This window comes from Meleagris gallopavo, chromosome 7 (assembly GCF_905368555.1).
Source record: "Meleagris gallopavo chromosome 7, MGAL_WU_HG_1.1, whole genome shotgun sequence".
In the NCBI taxonomy this organism is placed as follows: domain Eukaryota; kingdom Metazoa; phylum Chordata; class Aves; order Galliformes; family Phasianidae; genus Meleagris; species Meleagris gallopavo.
The window spans coordinates 8,798,133-8,825,857 of NC_139410.1; the positions used below are offsets into that span (position 1 = coordinate 8,798,133).

Here is a 27,725-nt window from a genome sequence, read left to right on the forward strand (position 1 = left end):
ACTGAAATGCAAAACTTCTCAGTGACAAGATTGCTTACCAGTTATTTCTTGAACATCTGCATTGTCAACGGGCACAACACACCAGTTGGAAGAAAAAAAAAAAACCATTTTCTTTTTGCAAGTCATGTGAGACAATACATTAAGTGCCCTTCCCTGCCTCACACTCGGATACACTGGCTCCAGGCTACACCTACCATTTTAGGTTTACTTTCTTTTCAGCTAACAAATCACAGAATAAATGAAGGACTTTGAGGAACCACTGGTGAGAGAGATATACACGTATGCAGCACACCTTCAAAAGCTGTACTGCTGCTATGTGATTTCTGTCTTCTGACTGATAGCCCACAAGTACATTACAACTAGGAACTGCTTTTACAAACTCACAGTTATCTATTGCGTTGCCTAACAGCAACTATGCAACCATTGTGCTATACACCCCTCAACCTCTTTTGAATGCACTGTATCGTAGTTGAACAATCACATGAACTAAGATCCAGCATTTCCAAATCAAGCATTCATGGAGCTGTGGCTGTAATTGGAGCTCTGGCTGAACACATGCAGTAGAAGAGTCATGCAGCCGAACAACCTCCATTACAGCAATTTCCCCACAGACCTTTTGGACAAAGGAAGAATGGAGATCAGCAAGCTGTTATAGACTCCAGTCACCAAGAAATACATCTGAGCAAGTTATCTCAGGCTGAAACAGAAGGTCCAGAGAGTCCCAAGGACAGTCTGAATTCAATTAAGCAACTGTGCAATATATGCCATATCTGCACAACAGATATTATCTTCTACAAGGTGCTTTGCTTTGCTAGGTAGGGAATTGGAATAGAACAGCAGCCCCCTTATCCCTAACACCTAATGCTCAGCAGAGGGTAAAAGCAGATACTACATATAGATATATGCAAACGCACAGCAATGACATGTGGACTGGGCACAAGTGAAGAGCTGACTCTTGAAAACAAGCACAGCAATTTTTTCTCCCATATCATAAGTAATGTGGTACTTAATGAGCTGATGGCTTCTTTTAAACTTCAAAAGCAGAACTACTTCTTTTTGAGCAACAAAATGCTGATTAGATAAAACTGAAATAAATAGGCATGGTCACCTCCTCAGACAGAAATGCAAGTTAAGTTAGAAAAAAAAATTAACAGCTTTCGAGTGAAAGCTTGGAAGTGAAAACATTGCCAAAATTGGTGACTGCTTTCTATCAATCCCTGTAAGTGCAGTCAGTCTGTCTTAACAATTTCCATAGTTTTTTTTTTTGTTGTTGTTGTTTGTTGTTTTTGTTTGTTTTTTTTTTTAATGCATATTCCTCTGTTTCAGTTTCAAGCAACAAGCTCGGGTCATCAAGATTTGCATTTTCATGGGAAAAACACGTTATTTTATTAGCACTAATTCAAATCATGCAGTTTCACTTGGGCAATGCCCCAGCACACTTCTCCCCCCACATCATCAGCAAGTAGCAAATGCCACGCTCTGTTTGTTATTAGCAAAGCCATTCTACTCACATTAGTACTACAAAACAAAAAATAAGGGATCCATTTTCCACGGAAAAAGCTATGCCAAACAACTTCACGCAATATTACTCTTGTTTATTCTTTCTACATACTAAAAGAACTCCAAACTAGATGAAGAGTACCATAGATGGATGAGGTGAGGGGAAGGTGATGAATTTTAGTGCTCACAACCCATTAGAAATAACTGTATGAGTTCTAATGAACTACCAGGCCTGCAACTACCAGAAGAACAGCAATCCCCAGACACTCTAACCAGACAAGTTACATATTTCTCTCTCCTAAAGTCAACAGCAACTCATTTTTGGACACTGAGGTGGTTACCAAAAATATGTTGAATGAAAATAGTTTGAGGGAGAACTGAATGGTTAGAAGGAATAAAGATATCGTAACTGCCAAGACAGCCCAGAGCAGCACTGCAGCTCTAAATGGAATTAAACTAGATAATTCTTCCTTATTCTCCTGAAACATTTATCTAGCTCACATTCTCTGGGGAAAAAGAAACTTAGGAAACAAAACTTAGCGAATACATGAGCACATACGTATGAATAAATTTAATTTAAAAACTTGTTAGGAGAACAATATTTAGACTAAAATAACCAAATCACAGCAGCTAAGGATTTATCAGATTTAAGCGTCCGCATCTCAGGAGCTAGGTATATACATTTTCATTTAGAAAAAAAGATGCCCCATTGAATTTGGCATCTGCAAATTTTACATCAGCATTAGAAGTCAGGATAAAATTTTATAAATCTCCTGCTTGTTTTCTGCTCCTATAACTAGCCTTCATCATTCTGACCTCCCTTTCTTTTTTCTGATCTAACTATCCATTACATTATACTTCTCTAGTTGCCATGAGAAACTCATGCATACTACAGATAATGCCTACCTTTTATTCAGCAAAAACATACTTCTTAATTAGGACGCATCCTGTATGTTATCCTGTATGTTAATCCATGTCTATAATTAGATTGCAGCTACCACAAAAATCCTTTTATATTTTAATTGTGTAAGTTTGTTGCAACAATCTTGGTTAGTCACAGATTTTATAAAAGAATTAGTACGCTTGTCTGTTTCTCCCAGACTGAGATGGAATATCTAATGCCTTAACCTCCTTTTTAGTTTCTATCAACATCCTCAAAGCAGGATTCAGTCCAGTTGGACTCAAAGAGCTGGCATAGATTTACAGTCTTCGTAATCTGTCATACAGTTCCATGATAACCAGAACTACTTGTGTTCAACAGTATCTGAAAATAATCCTTTGTGTTTCCTTCGGAATATAACCTTTCATGCCATAATCACCTTCATAAATAAAGCATGACTTGCCTTCAGTATCAATTACAGCCCCTGAATCTGCTAACGTTCTTGTGTCTTTCCAAGATACTTCTTGGATACCAAGAATACTTCTTCCCCTACTTCCTCCTCTGTTTACTGTGGCAAAGAATGGTAGATTTTTTTTAAGCCAGGACAACCTGTGTGATATCACTAATCAATTTCCTCCTTATGTAATAGAAAGCTACTATTGAGATGTCGAATGAGAGCTCAGACAGACAACTTTTAATATTGACACATGTACAACATAAGGATTTTGACTGCACTATATTTGAAATGTTGAGGGCAGAGTCAAATGGCAGAACAGAGAAGGATGGTAACCCACAAGATTGCTACAGTGGTGGAATTCAATCAGAAAAAAGGCGAAGAGCAGCAAGAGGAAAAAGGGAAGATGAGAGGAAGACAAGAATTGCAGAGAAGTGATACAGTAAGGCTGAAAGACAGATAGAATTCTGTAACAGAATACTATTGGTCATGGATCCAAATTCAAAAGTGGATAAGCTTACAATCTTCTACTACCAACAGCAGGAAAAAAAAAAAAAAATCCCTAAAAATTTGCTTCCTGCTGCCTTTATTCCTGACCAAAGAAGGAGCGATGCAGAACTACCTGTTATATAGCTGGTTCAGACAGTACAGATCTATGCAACATATCTGATGGCTCATCTTGGCATTAGCAGTAATGGAAAGGCAGTGATCTCAAATGATAAAATCTCTACTGGAAGATGATTCACAGAAATTCATTTATAGAAGTACTAAAACGATATTGCTTGTGCAAACACAAGCAGTCAAACTACATAATTTAAATGACTAAGAAGCAACATAATCTAGTCTTGAGTTCCTGCATAGTGCAATTCATATAACATATTTGAATTTTCCTCTATGAACCAAAAAATATTTACACTGTATTATATGTACATCGCATTAAGATTCCTTGTGTTGTTGCTAAATCACTGCTGTCACTGCAAAGATGTATACTCCTAATTTGTAAAGCAGAATAGCACCAACCACCACTCATTGAGTTTTATTAGAGTTCATCCAGTATGTTGAAGAGTTCACCTTTATTCAACTCCAGTTCTTTATGTAAGTTCTCTATAGCCTGCTTAAGTCCTATCACATACTCTGTGGGGTTGAGGCAGTGATGGAGCAAGGACAGGAGGAGTTAGGTTGCGTAGACTACATTGATTTGGCATTCTGGTGGCTCTCATTGGCTCTTTGGTGAGTCAACCCTCTACAGAAATGTGAAAGATAACTTTGTTGGAGAGATCGTGGCGAGGGAAGCTTCTCATTCAGTTCTTCAAAGTATGCTCTTTCTTTTAGAAACCTACCTACACAAGCTTGATCACTCAAATCTTTCCAGTCCCCAGTACTGACAATGTGTATCATATTCTGACAGGATAAGGCCAAAGAAAAGAGCAAAAGTTTATTACTTACTTTTATACTGTTAATATTACCAATATGTTTTTTTGTTTTAATAACTCAAATATTCTTCCTAGAGTACGTTATTTCTTCTATCATCATCAAGCTAACTTCACCCTGAAAGCACCCAAAAGCCTTGAATCTGCAATTTATCTCTCTTCTGACTTGATATGTAAATTCACTGCAGTTACTTTCACCGATTGGTTGTAGTTGGGAAGGATATGTGAAGGAAATCTGGTCCAATACTCCGTCTTGAGCAGGGCCACCTAGAGCCAATTTCTTAGGACCAAGTCCAGACAGCTTCTTTCCCCTCCCCCTCAGATACTTTCCATTTCTAACTATGTAACACTACAAATGTGATAGAAAGCACAGCGATAACAGGGGTGGTGCTTTGGCTGCAGCAAATGAGGACAAGCCCAAGTGCAGCAGTCACGGACACAGAAATGAAGGAAGAAAGCTGCTTACCTTCAGAAGGCCGCAGGTATACAGGGATCTCCAGAAAAATACCCTTGCCTCCACTGCCAACCCTTAAATGAGGTCCGGGAAGGGGTGGATCCTAGCTCCAGCCCTTCCAGTCATTCAGCTGCATTGCACTGTATGCACTTGAGATCCCCTTGGTTGGCCCTGCCTTCCCACCAGGTGCTCAATCATTGGTTCAGGCTGTGACTTAGCATTTCTGCTACAAATAGTACTATTCAATAACAGTACTGTCTTCTCGAAAGGAAAAATATAAAAAGCTGCTTTATTTTTCTTTTTTTCTTTTTTTTACAGAAAGACCCTGCCAAATTCCGTACTAGACGGGGCTGGTCACTAAGCCACCAAACCAAAGAATGCTGCCTTTGGTCTCCAGTCTTGATGCACTGCATTGAGAGTCTCCAGTCACAATGCACTGCAATTTTCTTTTCTCACTACTGTTGTCATACCCGCTCCTTACCAAGAATTGCTTGCTCCTGGGTTAGTTCCTGGAAGCGTTCACGCATATTCTCCAGCTCCACAACAAGACGACGCTCAGATTCTTCTTTTAGATTCAAGGCCTCCTCCAGTGCAGCTTTTTCTGCAACATAGCCTTCAATAATGCCTAAAGTGCCAAGTTAGAATGTACATAAAGCAGCAGACAAACACATCTACTGGAAAAATATCACTTGAAAACACAAGTAAACAGTTTAATGCAAACAATAAAATCATAGAAAGAGAGGAATTTCAAGATTACTTAAACTTACACAGTAGCTAGACTTTTTTGAAACATTCTAAGGAATAAAGTGATGTTTTCCAGTACATTTTATGAGGCTGCCATGTCACAAATTGCCTCAAAAGAAGTGAAATGTATATGGGGCTTGTTAAGCCTTGACAGCTTGGAATAACCTCAGAACATAGGATAGCCTGACACATCCTCTGCTGGGCTCAGAGGATAAAAAAAATGGAATTTTTCTGGGAAGTAAGAGCAAGTGCTACATTCAGAGCCCAAGAAATCCACGTATTATTCATAGAAAGGAAGGATGCTGGAGAGACCAAGTAAGCCTAAAGGAATATGTCTAAAGAGGAATAAGCTGAGGTGTTCAGTAAGTGCTTTGTCTCAGTCTTCACTGGTGTTGAGGCTTCCCATGTCTGCTAGGATACTGAACTTCCAGATGAGGGTATGGGGAGCAGATTCTGTCCCACTGTAACAGTGGAACAAGGCCGAGACCTCCTCATGAAACTGAATTTATACAAGTCCATGGGTACAGATGATATCCATTCCAGGGTTCTGAATGTGGTTGCCGAGCCGCCTCCTATCGTATTTGAAAAATCATGGCTGTCTGGTGAAGATCCCAGTGATTGGGAAAAGGGAAACATTACTCCCATTTTTAAGAAAGGGAGAAAGGAAGGCCTGGTGAGCCTCACCTCTGTGCCTGGGAAAATTCTGGAGCAGATCCTCCTAGAAGCTATATTAAGGCATACAAGAGAAAAAGGTGATTCAAAACAGCCAGCATGGCTTCACCAAGGGCAGATCTTGCCTGACCAATCTAGTGGCCTTCTATGATGGAGTGACGGCATCAGTGCACAGGGGAAGAGTGGTGGATGTCATCTACCTGGACTTCTGCAAAGCCTTTGACATGGACCCACACCACATCCTTCTCTCTAAATTGGAGAGGTGTGGATTTGAAGGATGGACTGTTTGATGGATTAGGAATTGGCAGGTTGGACACAGCCAAAGGGCTGTGATCAATGGTTCTGCGTCAGGGTGAAGGCTGGCCACAAGCAGTGTTCCTCAGGGATTGGTCTTGGGACCCGTGCTTTTCAACATCGACAACATCGAGTGCACCGTCAGCAAGCATGCAGATGACACCAAACTGAGCAGTGCAGCTCATACACTGGAGAAAAGGAAAACCATCCAGGGGACCTGGACAGGTTAGGGTAGTGGGCCCCTAATGAGGTTCAACAAGGCTAAGTACAAGGTGTTACACTCGGGTTGGGGCAATCCCAGGTATTTATACAGACTGGGCAAAGAACCCCTTGAAAGCAGCCCTGTGGAGAAGGATGTTGGGAGTCCTGCTGGACAAGAAGCTGGACATGAGCCAGCAGTGTGCGCTTGCAGCCCAGAAGGCCAACTGTGTTCTGGACTGCATTAAAAAAAGGGGTGGCCAGCAGGGAGAGGGAGGTGATTGTCCCCCTCTACTTGGCTCCTGTGAGGCCCCATCTGCAGTACTGAGCCCAGGCCTGGAGCCTCCAGTACAAGAAAGATGCAGAACTCTTGGAATAGGTCCAGAGGAGAGCCACTAAGATGATCAGAGGGCCGAGCACCTCTCCTATGAGGAAAGGTTGAGGGAACTGGGATTGTTTAGCTTGGAGAAGAGAAGGCTCTGGGGAGACCTCACTGTGGCCTTCCAATATTTGAAAAGAGCATATAAACAGGAGGGGGAACGACTGTTTAGGAGGGTGGATAGTGATAGGAGAAGGGGGAATAGTTTTAAACTGACAGGGGAGGTTTAGGTTAGATATTAGGAGGAAGTTTCTCACACAGAAGGTGGTGACGCACTGGAACAGGTTGCCCAAGGAGGTTGTGGGGCATTGAAGGCCAAGCTGGATGTGGCTAGTGATTGGTGACCCTGAACATAGCAGCAGGGTTGAAATTTGATGATCACTGTGGTCCTTTTCAACCCAGGCCATTCTATGATTTTATGAATAGAAAGCAGATACCAAGATTAGGGAGAGAAGCTCAACTTGAAGGACTTAAATCCCAGAAGATGGAAGCCAAAGATTCCATTGTGAAAACATAAAGAATACAGACCAAATCAGCATACCTCCAATCTTAACCTTCATAAACAGGAATAAGGATGATGATATGCTGTCTATGATAACACTGAGATCAACAACTTCAGTCTTTCTGCTTCTTCTAGAATCTATTTATGCCTGTATTGCTGTCAAATATTGCTTTAGTTCATGATGAACCCTTCTGGGGTCAGACATGTAGGTTGATTTATAATGGGATTATTTTCTTTTCAATAATCCAGGTTCCCACGTTTAGACAGGCAAACTTGTTTTTAAAATTATGGTGCTTTTCACACACAGACAATGGTATAAGTATAGGACTATCACGCCTGTCTGAGGGAAATGTATTTCTGATTCAGAGGATTAAAGATTAAATACTAGATTTGCAAGAAATGACCCAGGGGTAACTTAATTTAACTTAATTTGAAATGCAAAAAAAACTATTACAGACAGGCAAATCAAGAACAACAGAAAGCACAAAAAGATACCATAGATGCCTGGAAAGATCAATTATAAGTTGATTTTTTTTTTTCATTTTTTTCTTACCCTCTGCTTTATGAAGCTCTAGTACCAGCTGATTCTTGGCCTCACTTTCCTCACTGAGGCACTCCATTAGTTCTTGATGCTGACTAACCACTTGAGCAGTCTCCTGATTTCGGCGGGTGAATTCTTCTTCAAATTGTGCATGGATTTCATGTGTTTTTTCCAGCTAAAAATAAACAGTTTTCCCTAGAATTAGATTGTGGATGCAGATGCACTGTAAAAATAACTACGTGTATTTAAACCCAGATCCTTCTCTGGATAAGTGTTATCAAAAATTAAGGTCCAGGTTTTTAAGTTTTTCGGTAGTATTAGCTTTTCTTTGCCCAAGACATTTTATTGACTCCCTGCACGCACTCATATGTAGTTTCCTCACAAAACATCCTTAGGTAAAGGAAGCTTCTTTACTGTGCATAAAAAGAAAAACCTTCCTGTTGGCCAAGTTGCCTGACCTGAATCACTTGCAATTTAAGGCATCCTTGCACTTAAATTCAATAATCATAGAACATCCCAAGTTGAAAGAAACCTGCAAGAATCACTGAGTCCAAATCCTGGCTCACTCAAAACCCAAACCCTACATCTGAGAGAACTGTCCAAGTGCTTCTTGAGCTCCAGCAGCTTGGGGCTGTACCTGCTGCACTGGGGAGACTGTTCCATGCCAACTATCCTTTGGTGGGGAGGCCCTCTGGAGGGCTAAGGAGAATCTCCAGCCTTTACTGGATGTCCCAGGGAACATAACCACTGAGGATAAGGAAAATGCTGAGGTTCTCAATCCCTTCTTTACATGTCTTTAAGAGTCAGACCAGTTATCCTTGGAGTACTCTAGCCCCTGATCTGGAAAACTGGATGAGGAACAGAATAAATCCCTCACAATTCAGGTGGAAACAGAGACTACTACTCCATCTGGACTGCCACAAATCCCTGGGGGCTGGATGGGATCACCTAAGTATGCTGAGGGAGCTGGCAGAGGTGACTGTCATGCCACTTTCCACCATCTATAAGCATTTCTAGTCAACCAGAGGGTCTGAGAAGATTGGAGACTTGCCATTCTGACTCCCATCTACAAGAGGGGTTGTAAAGAGGATCTGAGGAACTACAGGCCTGTCAGCTTGACCTCAGTGCCAGGAAAAGTTATGGAATAGATAATCCTGAGTGCAATTACACGTGCCAGACACCTGGGGAATGATGCCTGTCCAGCATGGGTTCATGCAAGGCAGATTCTTCTCGATCAAGTCCATCTCCTCCCATGAGCAGGAGGCCCATCTGGTGGATGAGGGAAAGGCTGTTGATGAAGTCTACCTACACTTCAGCAAGGCCTTTGATTCTGTCTCTCACAGTATTCTCCTGGGGAAGCTGGTAGCCCATGGCTTGTACACACACACTCTTTGCTGGATAAAGAAGTAAGTAGGATGGAAAGACCCAGAATGTGGTGGTGAAATCACAAGTGGTATTCCCCAGGGCTGGTATTGGAGCCTGTCCTATTTAATATCTTTATTGATGATCTTGATGAAGGGATTTAGACTACCCTCAGTAAGTCTGCAGATGACAAGTTGGCAGGAAGTGTCAGTATGCCTGAGGGTAGGATACGGAAGGATATGGACAAGTTGGATTGCTGGGCTGAAGACAATGTGGTGATGTTCAACAAGATCAAGTACCAAGTCCTGCACTTTGTTTATTAGGCAATACAACAAGCCTGGTGCAGAGTGGCTGGAAGACTGTGCAGAAGAGAAGGATCTGGGGGTGTTGGTCAACACTCAGTTGAATGTGAGCCAACAGCGTGTCCAGATGACTACGGCACTGTGTTTGTATCAGAAATAGTGCTACCAGCAGGAGCAGGGAGGCGATCATCCCCCTGCTCTGGTGAGGCCTCATCTTGAGTACTGTGTTCTGTTTTAGACCCCTCAGTACAAGAAAGACATTGAGGCTCTGGAGCATAGTCAGAGAAGGGTGATGAAACAAATACAAATCTTACGGAATGCCTTAGGGAACTGGGATTGATCAATCTGGAGAAAAGGAGTCTCAGGATAGGCCTTATTGCCCTTTATAACTACCTGAAAGGAAGATGTAGTGAGGTGCCCCAATTTGCACCGGGGGAGGTCCAGGTTGGGTATTAGGAAGAACAACTCTAAAAAATGGTCAGGCACAAGAGTGGGCTGCCCAGGGAGGTGGTTGAGTCACCGTCTCTGGAGATGTTCAAGAAATGTATAGATGTGGTACTATGTTATATGTTTAGTGGGCAACATTGGTGGTAGGTGGACGGTTGGACTAGATCTTACAGGTCTTTTCCAACCTTAATAATTCTGTGCTCTACATATTCCTAATACATTTTAACATGGGACTGAATTTTCTTTTATTTGTTTATCAATGTTGAAGAAGCATTGATGTCATTTTTCTTATTTATGAGAGGTTTTATCACACTTAATTCTGTTCTCCAGAAGTTAGCAAACACACCTAAAATTCTAGTTTAAATTTTCATAAGGTAACTAACTTATCTCCTTTACACAGGAAAAAAAACTGTTAAGTCTCAATTAAAAGAATTATTCAAATAACAGACAAATTATCCACTGCAAGAAGCAGGAGATGCACATGCCTTGTATTACTTATAATTTGCCTGAAGATACGACATTATATTTTTCCTCATGGCAGTCAGTCCTACGAGGTGCTAACATATACAAGCCTCAAGTCAGAGTTCACATTTTTAGAGTAATTATGCCTCTATACAAAGACATTATCTTACTTGCTTAGTTGATTCTGTAACCAGTTCCAGAAGTCTTTCCACTGCAGTGCGCAAACGATCACAAATTTTCAGTATCATCTCTTCATTTTCATATGCCATTTCCGGCTTTGCAAAAACACTTTCATATAAGTACTGGCTCAACTCGTACTGCTCTTCAGTCACTAGAGACAGCTGGCTGTGTTCTGTGAGAGTTTCATCAAGCAGTTCATCTACTGAAAACAAGCGAGCCTCTTAAATGCACAGAAAAATGACACAGAACTGGTCACTCAGATAACAACTGACATCAGACAGCAACGTTGCTTAGCCCAGAAGACATATTACAGGGTGAAAAACTTGTTAATACCGAGTTATTTGATGCCTACAAATCAATACAGTCTTTTCAATGCCTTGAAATATGCTTATACATCAGGAACTGAAGTTTTGTATCCATCAGGTTCAACTTCCCTCCTCTGCTATCCATCCAGCCTTATCAAGCCACAGGTTAGTATTTTTGCTACTAGAAGTTAAGTTACACTGATGCACTATGTTAAGTGTAGAAACATAAAAACATTGCAACAAGAGATATCCCTATTCAGATCTTCCTCCATGTAGTACGAAATGAAAAACCATTGTTCAAGAATATCAATTGACTGTTCCCAGTTATACAAACTTGCACTTACCTTTCTCTAGGTGACTCTTTTCTTTAGCTTTGAAGTATCGTGCATATCCTATTTCTTCCATAATACTGTGACTTTCCATAGAATCTGCAGAAACCATACTGTTATCAAGGCAAAGACCAATCTTGCTACAGATAAGATCTTCAACAGCAATTGTGGCCTTCACCAGCTCTATAAGCCATTTCAAAAGACACTCATATGAGTCTTGCATTTTCTTCCTAGAACAGAAGCACATGAAACATTGCAAAGGTCATGTGTGTTTAGAGGCTTCAAACATACTGAAAACCTGACAGTCTAAAACAGACACCTTGCTATTGTTTAACAATTATCAGTAAAGAAGATTCAAATATTTCACATGTGCGCGCGCACGCACACAAAAAAAAAAACAACCAAAACCCCAAAACAAAGAAAACAACAAAAGAAACAATACACAGATGCAAGCTTAGCAAACTAAAATCTGTTTTCTCTGTATTTATGGAAGCATCAGCAGGGAGAACATATTTATTACCATAGTGTCTGTAACACCAAAATAAACAGAGGTGTCCTGGCAGAGTAGACCAAAAAACAATTACACATACAGAGAATTTTAATTTGAAGAAAACGTTGATACTACTTCTGAGGCATATAATACTGAAATACAAATTCTGCTACATTTGTTCATGGAAGTTTGAACAAATAGCAGAAATATCCAAGTCAGGCACAGAACATCCAAGAACAAGTAGTCTGTCATACTTTAATATCAAAAAAAAAAAAAAAAAAAAATTACAGGAAACCAAACAATAGGAAGATCCACTAAGCCCTGGCATGGCACAACTAAACAGAAAGCCATTTTTTTTGTTTGTTTACAAGTGTGGAAAAGGAATTCTTCTGGAAAACTATTCAACATGTCAGCCTCTCTCTGATCCACATGTTCAAATAACAAATCAAACATCTAGATTGCACTTCCTAGGATACAGAAAGCTTCCCTAGCTTTTGCCAAGATTATAGACAGTGGTGAAACCAAAACACTAAATTCTCTGTCAGACTATAAGGGAATGTGGGGTGAGGGAGGCAAAAAAAAAAAAAAAAAAAAATCCAAAACAAAACACAGCATGCTCTCCCCATCAGATAGGTTAGTAAAGCCAATATCATCATCTTTGCTATTTTGAGCTAGCTTAATTTAATTATTTATAAAAAATGAGAAAAATAAATAACCACTAAGCACTATCTAACCCAAGATGGACAAACCTTTCATCTTTAGACTGCTCAATATCAGATCTCAACATGGCTACCAAATTCCCTCCTTCTTGGTTTTCTCTGTCCCGTCGCTCTATGAGTGTCTCCAGTTCACAGTTGGTCTCCTTTATTTCACAATTTAAAGATTCTACTCTCTTTTCCAGCTGTGGAAAATTCAATAACAATGCAACAGACAAAGATAATCACTTTGCACAGACTGTGAACTTCATTCTTATCCTCTATAAGTTTCTGTATATTTATCTAATCATCACCTCTGCGATGCAAACTTGCTTCCAAAAGTACTAGAAATAAAGGGCAGCAGAAAGACTAAAATTGGATTTTTTCTTTTCATTCTCCTTTTCTGATGTACATTTTATTTTAAGAAACTGTCTCATTTGCATTCAGACTCAGCACACAGAAGCAATGCAAAAGCTTATAAAAAGTTTGTTATACTTCAGTTTATTTTTGTTGTTCACACCTTAAAAATGCAAAGCAATGACCAAGGCACAAATTTTGACACTAGCACACAAACTTGAATAGCAACCTGACAGAGTATGATCATTCTCAGGTACTCTTCTTCTTTCCTTTACAAGCCATGTATGAAAAAGACTTTTCTAGAAAATGCCTTTTCTCCTTACACTTCTCTTCATGTGGCACCTCTATTCCATTAAAAGTATAAATAAGTATCTATATGAATGCATACATCAACAACAAAGTATTCCAATATACCAAATTTACATTTTGATCAGAGCCTTCTGAAATGCAAGTAAAGACAAAAAATATTAATATCTTCTACTTTGAGAACTCAAAGCCATTACTTCGATTATTCAAAAAAAAAAAAAAAACATTACAAGTTCCCTAATTAAGACAAACATAATTTTCCATGCTTTTCCTCCATATCTTAAGATCTCTGGGTAATCTAAATTACAGTCAAGACATTTGCTTTACAGGAGGCATATAATTTTATTTTCTTTAGCAAACAAACATTGTCTTTGCCACTTCTGGAGCCATATTTCCCATTTACTTGTCCTACATACCCCCAAATTATAGGTCTGTTGGTCTGTCAAAAGCTAGAGCACTATTTTCTAGGGAAAACAATGCAGTAAGTACAGATAGCACCAGTACATAGAAAACAAAATGGTTAACATTCAACCTTCTCTTACAAAAGGGCAGTTTTCAAGCTACTGTTCAGTTTTAATTTCCATGCTACAGTTGTAGCATTCCAGCTAAGAGACCATCATACTGTAAGTCCATAATATACTGCACCTTGAAAACTAGCAGCCATTGGAATTACACACACATTCCTTGTATGCATACCTTGAGACAGTTAAAAGCACTGTATTAAAATACATTTGCAAAAGAACAGCTGAAAGTTTAAAATATTTTCCACACACCTGGATAATTCTTGCTGCTTTTTCCTGTAGCTGTGCTGACAATGTCTCCTTCTCCTTTTGGCAAGCAGCTTGTGCCTTCTCCCTTTCCTGAATAAACACTTGCTCCTGGTCATGTATTAATGCTGTTTTTTCATCTTCAAATTCATCCTACATAAGTGACATATAATTTGAATTACACAAAGAGAGGGAAGAGAGAAAAACAAAAAATATCTCCTTGTAAGTTACATACAGTTTGAATTACACGATGAGAGAAGAGAAAAAAACACCACGTCCCTTCACACACATACCTTTTTTTTTTTTTTTTTTTAAAACTATGCTCTGTCTTATTTCTCAGTTTAACTAGGAATAACTTACACAGTTTACATCCTGATGAACAAAATTATGCCAAAACTATGATTTAAGAATAGTTAAATGAACTTCCTTAATGTGCTTGCTAAAATCCCTGCCATTTCAAACTACTGGGACCGTAACAAGGAACAGAAAAGCGAGATGGACAGAGGCAACTGCAAGTAAACAATACGCATAGCACAGACTTCCTCACAGGAAATGATTTGTAAGAACAAACTGAAAATGGCTATATCACCTTGAAGATATTAATCTGGACCTCATTTACCTCAGAGGAACATGTCTGCTCTAGACGTGTCCCACCACTGCACCAGCAAATAAGGGAGGTGAAATAAGGCCTTTGGATTCCATCATGAAGAGGCTAAAAGGAACCCTGCAACACTCAGAACTGGGAACGAGAAGCAGTGCTTACTGTATAAAAAAAAAAAAAAACAACCAAAAACATAGCATCATAGAATCATAGAATGGCTTTGGTTTGAAGAGACCTCAAGGATTGTCAAGTTCCAAATCTCCTGCCACAAACAGGATTGCCAGCTGCTAGATCAAGTACTAGATCAGATTGCCCAGGGTTCCATCAACCTGGCCTTAAATGCTCCAGGGATGGAGCATCCACAACCACTCTGGGCAAACTGTTTGTTTGTGGTTTATTAGCAGTATTCCACATAATACATGCAGCGTACTGGGAGTTAAAAAGTTAATGCTGCAGCTCCAGTCTCAGATGAGATGAATGAACGATGATTCTCAGAAGTTTCTGTCTCCCAGGGAGAGGGAAAAAGAAAACTGACTGTAAGTCACAAGACTATCTCTTTGCCCCCTGGCAGATCAGAGTAAGAACTTCCGTTTTCAGAAATACTCTCATTTATTCAATTTATTAGCTTCAATCCCGATTAATTTGTATTTTTGCTATTATAATTAATAAATTACGTTTGTTTTCCTCCTGAGATTGTTGCAGTTGTTTTTTGTTTTTCCTTTTCCCTTTTGTTCCCTTCCCCCATTTTTTGGGCTGGTGGGTTTGTGGGCCTGTTATCATGAACATAGGTTTAGAGAGGACTGTGACAGTGTCCTGCACCTCACCACTCTCTCAGTAATAAACTTCTAATCTAAATCCCCCTCCTTTTATTTAAAGCCATTCCCCCTGGTCCTATCACTACCTACCTGTACATAAAGTTGATTTCCCTCATGTTTCTAAACTCCCTTGAAATACTGGAAGGCCACAATGAGGTTTGCCCACAGCCTTCTCTTCTCTAGGCTGAATAAGCCCAGCTCCCTCAGTCTGTCTTCATAGGAGAGGTGCTCCAGTCCTCTGATCATCTTTGTGGCACTCCTCTCGACCCTCTCCAAAAGCTCCAATGTTTCCAGTGGGGGCTCCAGACACGGATGCAGTACTCCTGGGGCCTCACAAGAGCAGAACAGAGAGGGACAATCACCTCCCTTGCCCTGCTGGCCACCCCTCAGGATGGAGCTCAGGATACCATTGGCTTTCCAGGCTGCAAGCACACACTGCTTGCTCATATTCAGTTTTTCAAACTGACAAATCAAACTGATCTAGATCCAGAACCCGTAAGTCCTTCTCAGCAGGGCTACCGTCAAGGAGTTCTCCCACCTTTTACACAAATCTGGGATTACCTCAACCCAAGTGCAAAGCCTTGCACTTTGCTTTGCTGAACCTTGTTATGCTTCCATGCCCACTTGCGAGTTTATCAAGGTCACCCTGGTTGGCATCCCTCTCTTCTGCTGTATTAACTGCACTGCTCAGCTTGGTGTCAACAGCAAACCTGCTGAGGGTGCACTCGAACATATGCAAGTTGAACTATGAACACCAGTTATATTCCAGGGTGAAAGATGCTTTCCTCGTTGTTTGGTTAAGTGGAAAAAAACAAACAACAACAACAACTTTTTTCCTCAAGGGATAAAATAAGACTTCAAAGCATGAAGCAAAACACAAGTCATCTATACTGTCTCGAATCCTTTGTGGAAGATGCTAAGGAGGAATAAGTCTTCCATCACCACCTCCTCAGCTGATGAGTGTATACTGCTCGATGACACCACGAGGACTGTCATCACAGGCAAGACCAAAGAGCAACACTGGCATTTGGAAATAACAATACAAACCCCACCTAGAATCAGCAAGGCAGAGGAAGGCAGAAGAGCCATGTTCATCTAATGATTCCAGACTCAGACAGCAGAGTGCCCAGCTAATAGCAAGACAGAAATGAACAGGCTCAAAGCAGTGTGAGGATGTCCTCAACCAGAACAGTTGTTTGTCAAAATCACTGGACCAGTCTGCCTGTACTTCTCAGAAGCAGTGCATCCACTAAGGGCATGTCAGATTATACAAAGGAACTCTGAATAACTAAAAGTACCAGATTTCCATCAGATTTTAAATCACTTTTCTGTTTAGGTGGAAAAAAGCAAGGAAACTGATTGGCACAATTCTTCATTTTCAGAAAAATAAGCTATTAGTACACACTTTTAAGTTCATGTTAATTCAACTCTACCTACCTTCAGCTGTGCAATTTGCTGTTCAAGGAGTACTTCTGACTGACACTTCAACAGCTCAATCTCTTCCTGGAACTGAAGCTGCTGCTTCATTTTTACTGCCTCAAATTGAGACAGAAGAGCTGTCCTCACAGTTTCAACTTCAGAGGCTGACGCAGAAGCATACATCTGCAGACAAGGAAGTAGTATAAAATACTTTAACCACAGTGTTATAATCAAGGGAAAAAAACTAAACTGAAAACAAACAATTAAGGTCTGCCAAAGCCTAGGAGAATTTTCACCACAATTTGTCTCAGGGCCATACAGAACTGCTATCCATATTCATGATCAGTATGGAAAAGCAAATTTACAAAAATAGGTAAGAAGTAATGAGAAGCCATTAGGTACCAAACAGTTCTTAAATTCACAAGACCACCAAGTAAGATTAACATTACTCCCTACTTGTTTGATTTCCAATAGACATATGACTAAGAGGAAAGAAAAAAAAATAATAATAAAAATCAAAAGGGACCTTATTTTGGCCTTCCAGTACCTGAATGGAAACTACAAGAAAGCTGGAGAGGGACTCTATCAGGGAGTGTAGTGATAGAACAAGGGGTAACAACTCAAACTAAAAGCAAATAGATCTAGACTAGATGTTAGAAAGAAATCCTTTACTCAGAGGACGGTGAAGTCCTGGCACAGGCTGTCCAGAGCAGCTGTGGGTACCTCATCCCTGGCAGAGTTCAGAGAAAGCTAAATGGGCCTCTGGGCATCCTGATGTGGTGGGAGGTGTCCCTGTCCATAGCAAGGGTTCAGACTGGATGGGTTTTAAAGGTCCCTCCAACCCAAGCTATTCTGCAATTCTATGAAGACACACACACACACACACACACACACAAGAAGGAAAGAAACACAAAAAGAGCATCTCTTATTAAGACAAGATTTCTCCTGTTGTAATAGGATTAATCATTAAGTGGCTGTCTAGTGTTATTATCTCATGAGTAACTGTACTTCAAACAAGGAAATCCACCAAAAATATCAGAAAAGATCCCTCATACATCTCTTCAACTACACTAAGAAAGAAATCCTGTTTTTAGGACTGAGAGCCTAAAACATTAATAATAAAAAGTACTTCCAACTTAATAACAAAACTAATTTCCCAGGCAGACTTTTCTTCCAAAAGTAAAGAGAGTTTGTAATTCATCATGGCCAACTGGAAACTGATACCAACTCTAGGGCCTGGCAATCCCTAGGAACACAGTGAAAACTGGTCTCCTCAAAGCAACACTTTTTGTGAAGTGCACAAAGTAATACAAAAGTAACGCAGGAATTAGGGAGTTACTTAGCAGACTATATCATTTTCAAATTAGTAACTGAAAAAGCAAGTTAAAATATATCTTGTATTGTTTGGTTGCAGCTGGATAAAGTTAGTGTTGTTTGTGACTACTTCTAACATACAAGCATAATATATACTACAGAATATCTTGATTATTTGCAACTCCTCACATCAACACTCAAAAATGAGTTCCTCCATTCAATACTTAAAAATAATTTTATTTATCATTGAATTTTAGCCTTCATTATGAGCTTATATGCCTTACAGCCTTCATTAAGCTTACATGTAAGCATCTCCAGGAAGAAGAAATAGTAAAGCCTTAAGGGCAACAAGGGAGATTTTCAAATATTATTGAGAAAACACATTTGAAAAAGTATTACATGCTATCATTTCTCTAAAAAAATGTACAATAGTAAAGTTATTCAGCAATAAAAGCTTAAAGTGAGCAGCTACTTTCCACAAAGTTAGTATTATTACCTATTAAAATTATTACCTATTAAATGAGAGCTTTACAATATTGAATTAAAAAAGAACAAGAACTCAAAAGGAAGCACGTGTTCCCCAAAAGGTAGAGACAAAATTATAAACAAGGATTTAAATTTTAAAAAATAAGGCAAATGCATAAGGCATATATGAATTCTTAGGTCCTCTTAGATAAAGCAAGGCTGTAAAGTGTTAACTACATCTCTTCTTATCAATTGGCACTATTGCAAGAAATCCAGAAAAGCATCTGGATATATAGCCTTACTTCTAAAGTTAATAAGATTGAATTTAATCCATGTGAAACTATGGCTTATTTTGGGTTAAGGTTTTACCAACATTCTGACCTTCTGTTCATGCTCATGCTGTGCTTTTAGTTTCTCCAATTCCTTTTCCATCTCCCTGGAGTGTTCTTCCTTATGGTTCTTAATTTCTGCCTCATGAAGATTCTGAAGTTCTTGCAGTGCTTTTCTATGTTTTTCCTCCATATGCATTACTTCCTCACGTAATATATCCAAGGCTAGACCTTTTTCTTCTTCCAGCAAAATTCTCTGATTTTGTAGAGCTGTTTTCAAATCATCCTGTTTAAGCATTAATTTAAAGCAAAACAAACAAAACAAAACGGTAAAAATAAAGTACAAATATTTTTGTAACCCATTGGTAAAGTGCATGTCCTCTGTATCAAAGTTGAAGTAAGCATGAGCAATGTTGTCTCATAAAAAGTACACACACTCTGTATCGTTGAAATGAAATACCATTTCCAACTAGTAATAGTTCTGTAAATTCCCTACTTTTTCCCTTGTCTGTGATAGAACTCCCCATTGACACAATATTAAACCTTTTCTTTGTAGAAGTCCCTACACTAAGGAACAATTCAAGTGCAGACTTAAGATTAGTTAGCAGACAGCACAGAAAAAAAATACCTTATTCACCAGAAGACCTTCCTCTGAGTCTGCGTAGACACAGAAACCCCATTAGGCTAGCTGAGTAGGCTTGGTGAGGAGAAACAAACCAACCAAAACAGAAAAAGAAAAAAAAAAAGCCACACACCACAAGAAAACACATTACAGCCCTCTGGAACATCCTCTATTACAGTAGTGAGCTAAGTCTTCCTAACTCTTTGACTTGCAACATTTTCGGTACATTTTTTCACTTGCTCAGTCTCTTAAAAAGATTCCTTTTCATCTTCAGTTTCCTATTTCAACTCACAGTATAGCCACCTAAGATTTAGTATTGGCTCAAAAGATGTTGTAGAAAATATACCCAAAGAACAAGAGTGATCCCACAAATTTCAACAGCTTCTCACACATACACAGGCTTAAAAATATAACATGAAATTTCACTTTCTAAAGTAAGTTTTATTTTTGACTCACCTTATGAGCTTCTTCTGCTTCTACAGCCATAATTTTAAGCTTTTCCATATGCACAGTAGCTAGCTCAATTTTCAAATTATTTTGTGCTAGCTGAAGTTCCTCAGCATGCTTTAATTTCAGTATCTCTATCTCCTGAGCAAGGCATGCTTGATTCATTTTATCCTTTTCACGGAGCTGCTCTGTGTGATGCAGCTGTAGCTTCTCAAGAACCTGCCTATGTTCATCTCTTATATTCTGAATTTCAGATAGGTAGGATGACTCCAAGGAATCCAGGTTTGATAAGTGTTTAGCCTCCAGCGCATCAATTTGTGCTTGATGTTTTGTCTGAAGTTCGGCAACAAAAGCTTCAAGCTGAATTTGCTGTTTACTTTCTAGTGTAGATTTAAGTGTCTTAATTTCAGCTTGGTGCTTTCTCTGAAATTCAGTTGTCAAAGATAAAATTTTCTGCTTATGCTTCTCTTGTAGCTGCTGACTTTGGAGTTCTAGCTCATCAACATGTTCCTTCTTCAGCTCCTGGAGAAGAATCTCTTGCTCAGCCGTGAACTTCTGAGTCAAAGCTTTGTGTTCCTCCATAAATCTAAATGATTTCCAGTAAAGTCAAGAGAATATTGTCAGGCACTTTTTGTTGAAATAATAAATAAATAAACGAAGAACAGGAACAAGGCTTTACTTATATTCCATAACTTCTCTTAATGTTTCTAATGTTTCTAATGCAGAACTAATTCAAAGCAAACCAAAAGATGATTTTAGAGCCACATCTTTGTCTAGGCAATGTCATTTGGTTGTACCTGGTTATTACCAGCTAAACTTGAACTCCTGTTACATTTCTACTAATACAGAGTAACAAGCAAACCTTGCTCTCTCCATCTCATTTAAAACACACTGACGGTGTAGCACACAAAAGTAACACTGACAAAAAGCCCACAAAAACAAAACGAGTATCAAAACAAGATTGAGCAAATATTCTATGATAGCATCTAAAACACAATATGTATAATGTGTACATTTCAAATGTATTGTCTGCAAGTAAACAGTCATAAGCAATATCTCAAAATGCATCTGGTTTAGACCAAGACTTAAATCCACCAGGGAAGCATATGAGGGATACTGAAGGGCTTCTCCAAATTGACAGTAGCTATCTGAGATCTACTTCAAAGTTCAGTGCAGAAGACACAGTATTTGAAATGTTGCAATTCGCAGCAATCAATTACAGCATTATTTTCGTACAGACACCAGTAATTAAAAAGCGATTGGTTATTTAAAGGCTAAGTTCCTGGTTTCAGCATTTTCTTACTGTAATTATTTCTCCAATCCTGTTCAAATAAGCATGTGTCTGAAGAGGACAGAATCACAGGGATAAACTTTAAGTAATGTATGCCAATACAAACATATTTAAAGATTTCCCTGAATATAATAAAATAAGGCCTGGGGAATAGGATAGTAGAGGAGCAGACCTGAGCATTTAAAATCTTCATTTCCAATCAGAACTTATTTCACCAAAGAACACCATATATGGCCCATCAGCCTCATCATTCAGTGGATAACAAGTTTTATTTGCCAGGAAAGATATGCTCAAATTCATTTGAACACTTTGAACAATCTTAAAAAACATTGCAAGAATTTTTTCCATCTGTATGTCATGCACACTTTTTCTCCTCCAAGACTAGAATACAAGCTGCGATGTAATCTTAACTGTTAGAAGGAGAACTAGACCTACAGATCATTTATTTGCTAGACTAGATGTAACGATGGACATCCTTACTATACCTTGGTACAGTAAGCACTACATAAATAAGTAAACTGGTGCCATCAAGTGACAAACCCACATCACGTCACTCACTAATTGCAAAATAAGAAAAAAGTAGCAATGATGACTGACTCAGTGACTACTCATTCCCAGCAAACAGAAGTGCTCAAATACTCAAGGCTTACTTGTTTTGTGCTTCCGTAAGTTTCAGCGCACACTCTTCCTGCAGACAAAGCTTGGCCTTCTCCATTTCTTTTGCCATAAGCACTTTGGCTGCCTGCAGGTCACTGTCATACTGTTCCTGAGACTTCTGTGTAACCTGTGCAACTGCAAGGCTGTCCTCTAGCTGTTGCAAGTTGTTTTGCTGCTCTTTTACCAACTTCTCTAATTCTACAATTTTGGCTGCTTGGTGATCTTGGAGCTGATTCATTTGAGTTTCACGAAGTTCAAACTCCTTCTGTAAATTCTGCTTCTCATATTCCAACCTATTTTGCAGTTCTGTGTGCAACAACGATAATTTCTCTTCTGCTTGGATTCTCTGGTCCTCACTTTCATACTTCCATTTCTTCTCTTTTTCTTTGTACATAGTCTCTATTTTCTGAACTTCTTCCCTGGCTTCCTTTAATTCATTCTCATGATCCTCAGCGATTTTAAATTTTACCTGTGAATACAGTTATTAAAAAATACATACAAACAGCAACCAAACTGAAGTGCCTGAAGTGAATCTTCTCAAGCATTTAATGTCTTAAGAGAGATTCAATTCTTGCATCCAAGCCATCCTTCTGAACAAAAGTACGGCTGAAGTATAAATTTATATAACTTGAATTCAGCTCACTTTTAAGAATTAATTGGAGAAAAGAAGAGAAAAAAAAGAATTAAAGCAAAATTTATTAGTACTCTCTGTTATTTTCTCTTGTGGTCACTTTTCTTCATTTCAAGAGTTCAACTTTAAAAGTTGAAAATGATACTGAGCATCATTAACATTTTCTTTTAAACCTCTCCTCTTCTTTAACATCCTAGTGATATTTTATACACGTCATTGAAGTCCATTACAAGGATAGTTCTTGTATGTAGCAAAAAGCAACATAAAAAGCATCTAGCATAAAAACAGAAGCAAACCACCAAATGACTGCTAAATGACAAAACGCAATAAAGACCCTAAAAAACACAAGGTTAAGCACATAAACTAAGGAAACAACATGCTTATTCCTTAAAAGGAAAAACAAAGCTAATAAAAGATCAAATAAAAGTGACATATCAAGTAACGTATTTTCTTCAGCTTTCACTTAGAAGATATCTTTTGAAGAGGCATTTAAACATTCCTTTATGCTACAAGCTAAATAAAGAGGCAGAAAAGAAAAGCAAAAAACAAACAAGCAGATTAACACACAATCCACGAAAACATCTTTTGAAGAACAGAAATTGAGAGGCAACAATTTACTTCGCTTCTGAGAGGCGAAGAGCAGAAGCCAAATGAAATGTGCATCAGTTATCTTGATGAGGGGATCAAATCCACCCTCAGAAAGTTTGCAGGCGATATCAAGACAGTTGACCTACTTGAGAGTGGGAAGGCTTTGCAGAGAGATCGGGATAGACAGAATCAATGGGCTGAGTTCAACTGCAAGACATTCAACCAAGGTAAGCACTGGGTACCACTTGAGTCACATCCACCCCATAGTGCAGTACAGGCTTGGAGATAAGTGGCTGGAATGTTGTCCAGTAGACAAGAACCTGGAGGTACTGGTCAACAGTTATCTGGACATGAGCCAGGAGAGCAATAGTGTGGCCAAGAAGGCCAAAGACTTGTATAAGAAACAGTGTGGTCAGCCAGGTCAGGAAACTGATTGTCCAGTCCACCACCAGCGCATACAGCACTGGTGAGAATACACCTCAAATGTTGCATTCAGTTTTGGGACCCTCTCTACAGGAAGGTTATTGAGTTGATCAAGCACATACAGAGAAGACCAACCAAGCTGGTGAGGGAAGCAGAAACTAAGACTTATGAAGAGCAACTGAGGAAATTCAAGTTGTTCAGTCTGGAGGAGTTTGAAGGGAGACTCAGCACTCTCTACAACTACCTAAAAGGAGGTTGCAGTAAGAAGCGCGTCATTCTCTTTTCTCAAGTGAAAAGTGATAGGAAATGAGAAAATAGTCTCAAATTATTCTGGGGGTGGTTTGGATTGGACATCAGGAAGAGATTCTTCACAGAGATGGTGGTTAAGCATCAGATGGAATGCTCAATGAAATGGTGGAACCCCCTCCCTGGAGGCAGCTATGAGATGTGTGAAAGTGGCACTAACGGACATGGTTTTGTTACAGACTCCGTAGGTCAGGACATGATTGAGCTTGACCTAAAAGGTCTTTTGCAACCTAAGTGATTTCACAATTCTCAATCTCTTAAGCTTTAACAGTCAAAGAGCCAGAGCAAAATCAAAACAGAAATCTGTTGTCCTATTCTTTTTTTTTCCCCAAAAATCTGGTCTGAAAAATTATTTGTTTCAGAAAACAGTCCTATCAGAACCAGAAACTGCCTCAAAGGGACCCAATCAGAAGAAAGGTTTTTTCCATCTGCTACATCACTTTTGTTAAAATCTCCATTAGTGCATGACACATCACAGTACATAACTGCATCACTTTACTCACGGCTATGAGGTGCTTCTCCGCAGATGGTAGCAGGGACATATTCAGGATGACGAACTTCTGTACATGCATCAGAAGTGGTGTGTGCATGTTTGACTCATTTTAATGAAAAGATGGACAGGCTCAACCCTCAAAGCACTATTTCCCTTCCACACTACCTGAACTTTCAAGTGTTTAACACTAACACGCTCTGAACTACAGGCTTACATTCCAATATTCAAGTGTATCCATGCAATTCCATTTAAACTTGAAGCTAATATCATTAATCAGGTACGTGTAAAAGATAAGTGCCATGTGTTCCTAGCAGATCTGTGCTTGCTCAGGTCTATACAAACAGCACAGTAACATGGATTACCTGTTCCATTTGCTCTTTCAGATGCTTTTCATTCTGCAGAAAAAAGTCTTTTTGTTTAGTTATCTCTTCCTTTAAATACTTTATTTCTTCTGAAAGCTCTGCAATATGCTGTTCCTTAGAGCGGAGGAGAGAAAGCTTAACTTCGTATTCTTCCTCCAGCACAGATACTTGCTTGGCCACCTCCATTTCAACCTGACGTGCTGCATCTTGAGCACTCTGCAGGCGCAATTTAGTGATTTCTGTGGGGGGGAAAAAAAAAAAACACCACCACAAAAATCAAACAAAACAATAGTGAAATTACTCGCCAGAATTTATTTTCTTTTAACAGGTCTTATTAATGTACAGCAATAAAGCTGAATATTGTCAGCTATGCAGTTTATCAGTAATCCTACAGCCCAACAATCATCACTTATCACAATGATTTTGTACTCTGTTTTACATTATTATCACTATCAAAATTTATCAGTATTGACATAAACAGAGGATCATAAAATCTGTGACAGGACTTCCTTTTTATTAATGCAGCCACAGGTGCTGGCTTTCCTTTTAGATAATATAGTGGCAGTTTTACGGAAGTTATTTTTTACATACACTATTTAAATAAATAATTTTTCCAAAAAAATCACTGGAAGAAAACTCCAGACATTCTAATTTAGCAGTAGTTTATACTGTCCAGCAGTTAAAATAAATAAATAAAATTGAACACAAGAAATGCAACTGCATATTAAAGGAGCTGCACTGATACTTTTAACCAACATACAGTGGAATATAATTATATTTGTGTGTTACATAACTAACTGTGAAGTATGGATGATGAGTTCAAATACTTGCGTATCATACTACGCTCCCAGAAAAATGATACAGATACAAGAACTGCCATCATCCCTTACCTGCACCTCAACAATGCATACAAGTCTGCATATTCATACAAATTACAAGAAGGCATTTGTCAAGGAAAACAGTAACTGTTAAGAAATTACATAAAATTGACCAGTAGAAAGTCTCATTAAGTTTAGCTGTAAAAGGAATTTTATCCTGAGTTCTACAGCAATAGTTACCTATCACAAAACCTGTTCCCCACAAATATTTCCTTGTTCAAAAAATTCATACCAATAAATACGCAACAACAGTGAAAAACATAAGAGGAAAAAGATATTGATGTCAAATGAACAGAATGCTATCAAGTCCAGAAAATGACTTTTATACTCCATGGAAAGGACTGAGAAATGACCTACTTCATCCAAATATGACAGTCATTAAATATGCCTGATAAAATCTTTCTTTGCAAGTTTTAGTGTTCATTCAGGAATTGACACTGGCCTTCCATGCATCAAGAATGGAACGTGATTAACTCCTGTTCCCCAGTTGCAGTAGATTTTATTACAGAATAACCACCGTCAGGTCACCAAATCTTAAGAAAAGCAACTCAATATCCCCATAAAAGTCGAAAAGCAAAGTGCTCAATACCAGTGATTAACATGTTTTAAGTTTTCTCTGTAAATAAAGCAATAAAAAATTAACAATTTCATCAGATAACCTTTAAATTTTTTTTTTTTTTTTTTTTTTTTTTTAAAGGTGCTATCCACACAATCAGCTTGCTGTTTCACTTCCCAATCTGTAAGTTTATCTTACCTTTAATATGTTCTTCTGAAAGTCTGGCACGGAGCTGCTCAAGTTCTAAACAATGCTTTCTTTTCATTTCCTCTATTTCTACTATATACTTGTCCGAGAGGTCCATCTTCATTTTCAGTAGGTCCCCTTTATATTGAAGTGCAAGGGAAGACTTTAAGGAATCTAGTTCGTGTCTGTGATCTTCTTTAAGTTGTCCTTGCAAACAGGCAATTTCTTCCTGCATAAGAAATGAATTAAAAAGACATCTTCACCTTTGAGGAAATCATGATGAGATTCTTCTAGGGAGAAGACAAAATTAATTCCACTAAGAAGTGTGCTTGACATTTATATCTGGCTTACAAAAGCCCTAATTCTTCTCTTTTCCTGCCATTCTATCTGTTAAGTACAGTGGCAGAGCCCCTCAAGGCATACATACTCTGGAATCATGCCACAAGACAGAGCAGAATTTCAGGAATTGTCTAAAAGTATAATAGAGAGGAAAGTCCCACAAGCATCTACGTGGAGGAACCATCAACCCCCAACACTATAAAGACTCCTCCTCTACATGACAGGGATGGAATGGGCTTTAAAGATCATCTAGTTTCAATCTCCCTGCCATGGGCAGGGTTTCCACACACCAGATCAGGTTACCCAGGACATCATCCAGCCTGGCCTTGAACACCTCAAGAGACGAACACCCACAGCTTCTCTGGGCAGCCTCACCACTCTCCGAGTAGAAAATTCCCCCCTGACATCTAATCCATATTTCCCCTTTGACTTCAAAACCCTTTTCCTTGTCCTATCACTGTCAGACTCTGTAAAAAGTCAGTCTGCCTCCCATTTTTAAATGCCCTTTTTTTCCCTGGGAAGTCACAGATTTCTTCCCAGCTGTAGATAAATTAGAGATCATGATCTATGAATGCAGTTTCATACTAGTAGGAAACAATTTGCAGCAATAAAAAAAAAAAAAAAAGGCACAATACATACTTTTCTCATTTATTTTATAATCGTCTCTTTTTGGTGTTGTTTACTAGTGAAATTGAGTTCATGCTGTCTTGTCTATGTCTTGTCTGCTTGTTATCCCGTCACTAAAGAAAATTATTTTTATAGCTAATTAAAAAAAAAAGAAAACCTAAAACCAAAATAGGAAAATTCCTCTTGACTTTGAGTCAACTTCAAATAAATTGATCTAAGAAGTCAGTATCTTAAGATCACATAAAGGTATATGAAAACAGATGCAAAGAGGAGAGACCAAATTAGTGTAGCCACTTAGAACAGACAGCAGTAAGAGGCACAATTGC

General features: G+C 38.9%; 1 protein-coding gene across 12 annotated transcripts in view; it reads right to left on the minus strand.

The window, feature by feature from the left end:
• Positions 1–27,725, minus strand: part of PCNT (pericentrin) — a 95,182-nt gene that overhangs the window by 40,258 nt on the left and 27,199 nt on the right. For 11 of the 12 annotated variants that reach the window (XR_002116428.2, XM_085227999.1, XM_085228001.1 and 8 more), the window contains 12 exons: positions 26,446–26,662; positions 24,814–25,052; positions 22,004–22,479; positions 20,072–20,648; positions 19,046–19,279; positions 16,904–17,068; positions 14,057–14,203; positions 12,675–12,826; positions 11,451–11,665; positions 10,792–11,003; positions 8,061–8,223; positions 5,200–5,343 (listed from right to left, as the gene is read on the minus strand). Coding sequence is in view for 11 of the 12 variants with exons in the window: in XM_085227999.1 (XP_085084125.1) it covers positions 5,200–5,343; positions 8,061–8,223; positions 10,792–11,003; positions 11,451–11,665; positions 12,675–12,826; positions 14,057–14,203; positions 16,904–17,068; positions 19,046–19,279; positions 20,072–20,648; positions 22,004–22,479; positions 24,814–25,052; positions 26,446–26,662 (2,941 nt within the window). In the remaining variant the exon portion in view is untranslated. The remainder of the gene's footprint in view (positions 1–5,199; positions 5,344–8,060; positions 8,224–10,791; positions 11,004–11,450; positions 11,666–12,674; positions 12,827–14,056; positions 14,204–16,903; positions 17,069–19,045; positions 19,280–20,071; positions 20,649–22,003; positions 22,480–24,813; positions 25,053–26,445; positions 26,663–27,725) is intronic. The other variant, XM_019616813.2, reaches the window with a different exon arrangement.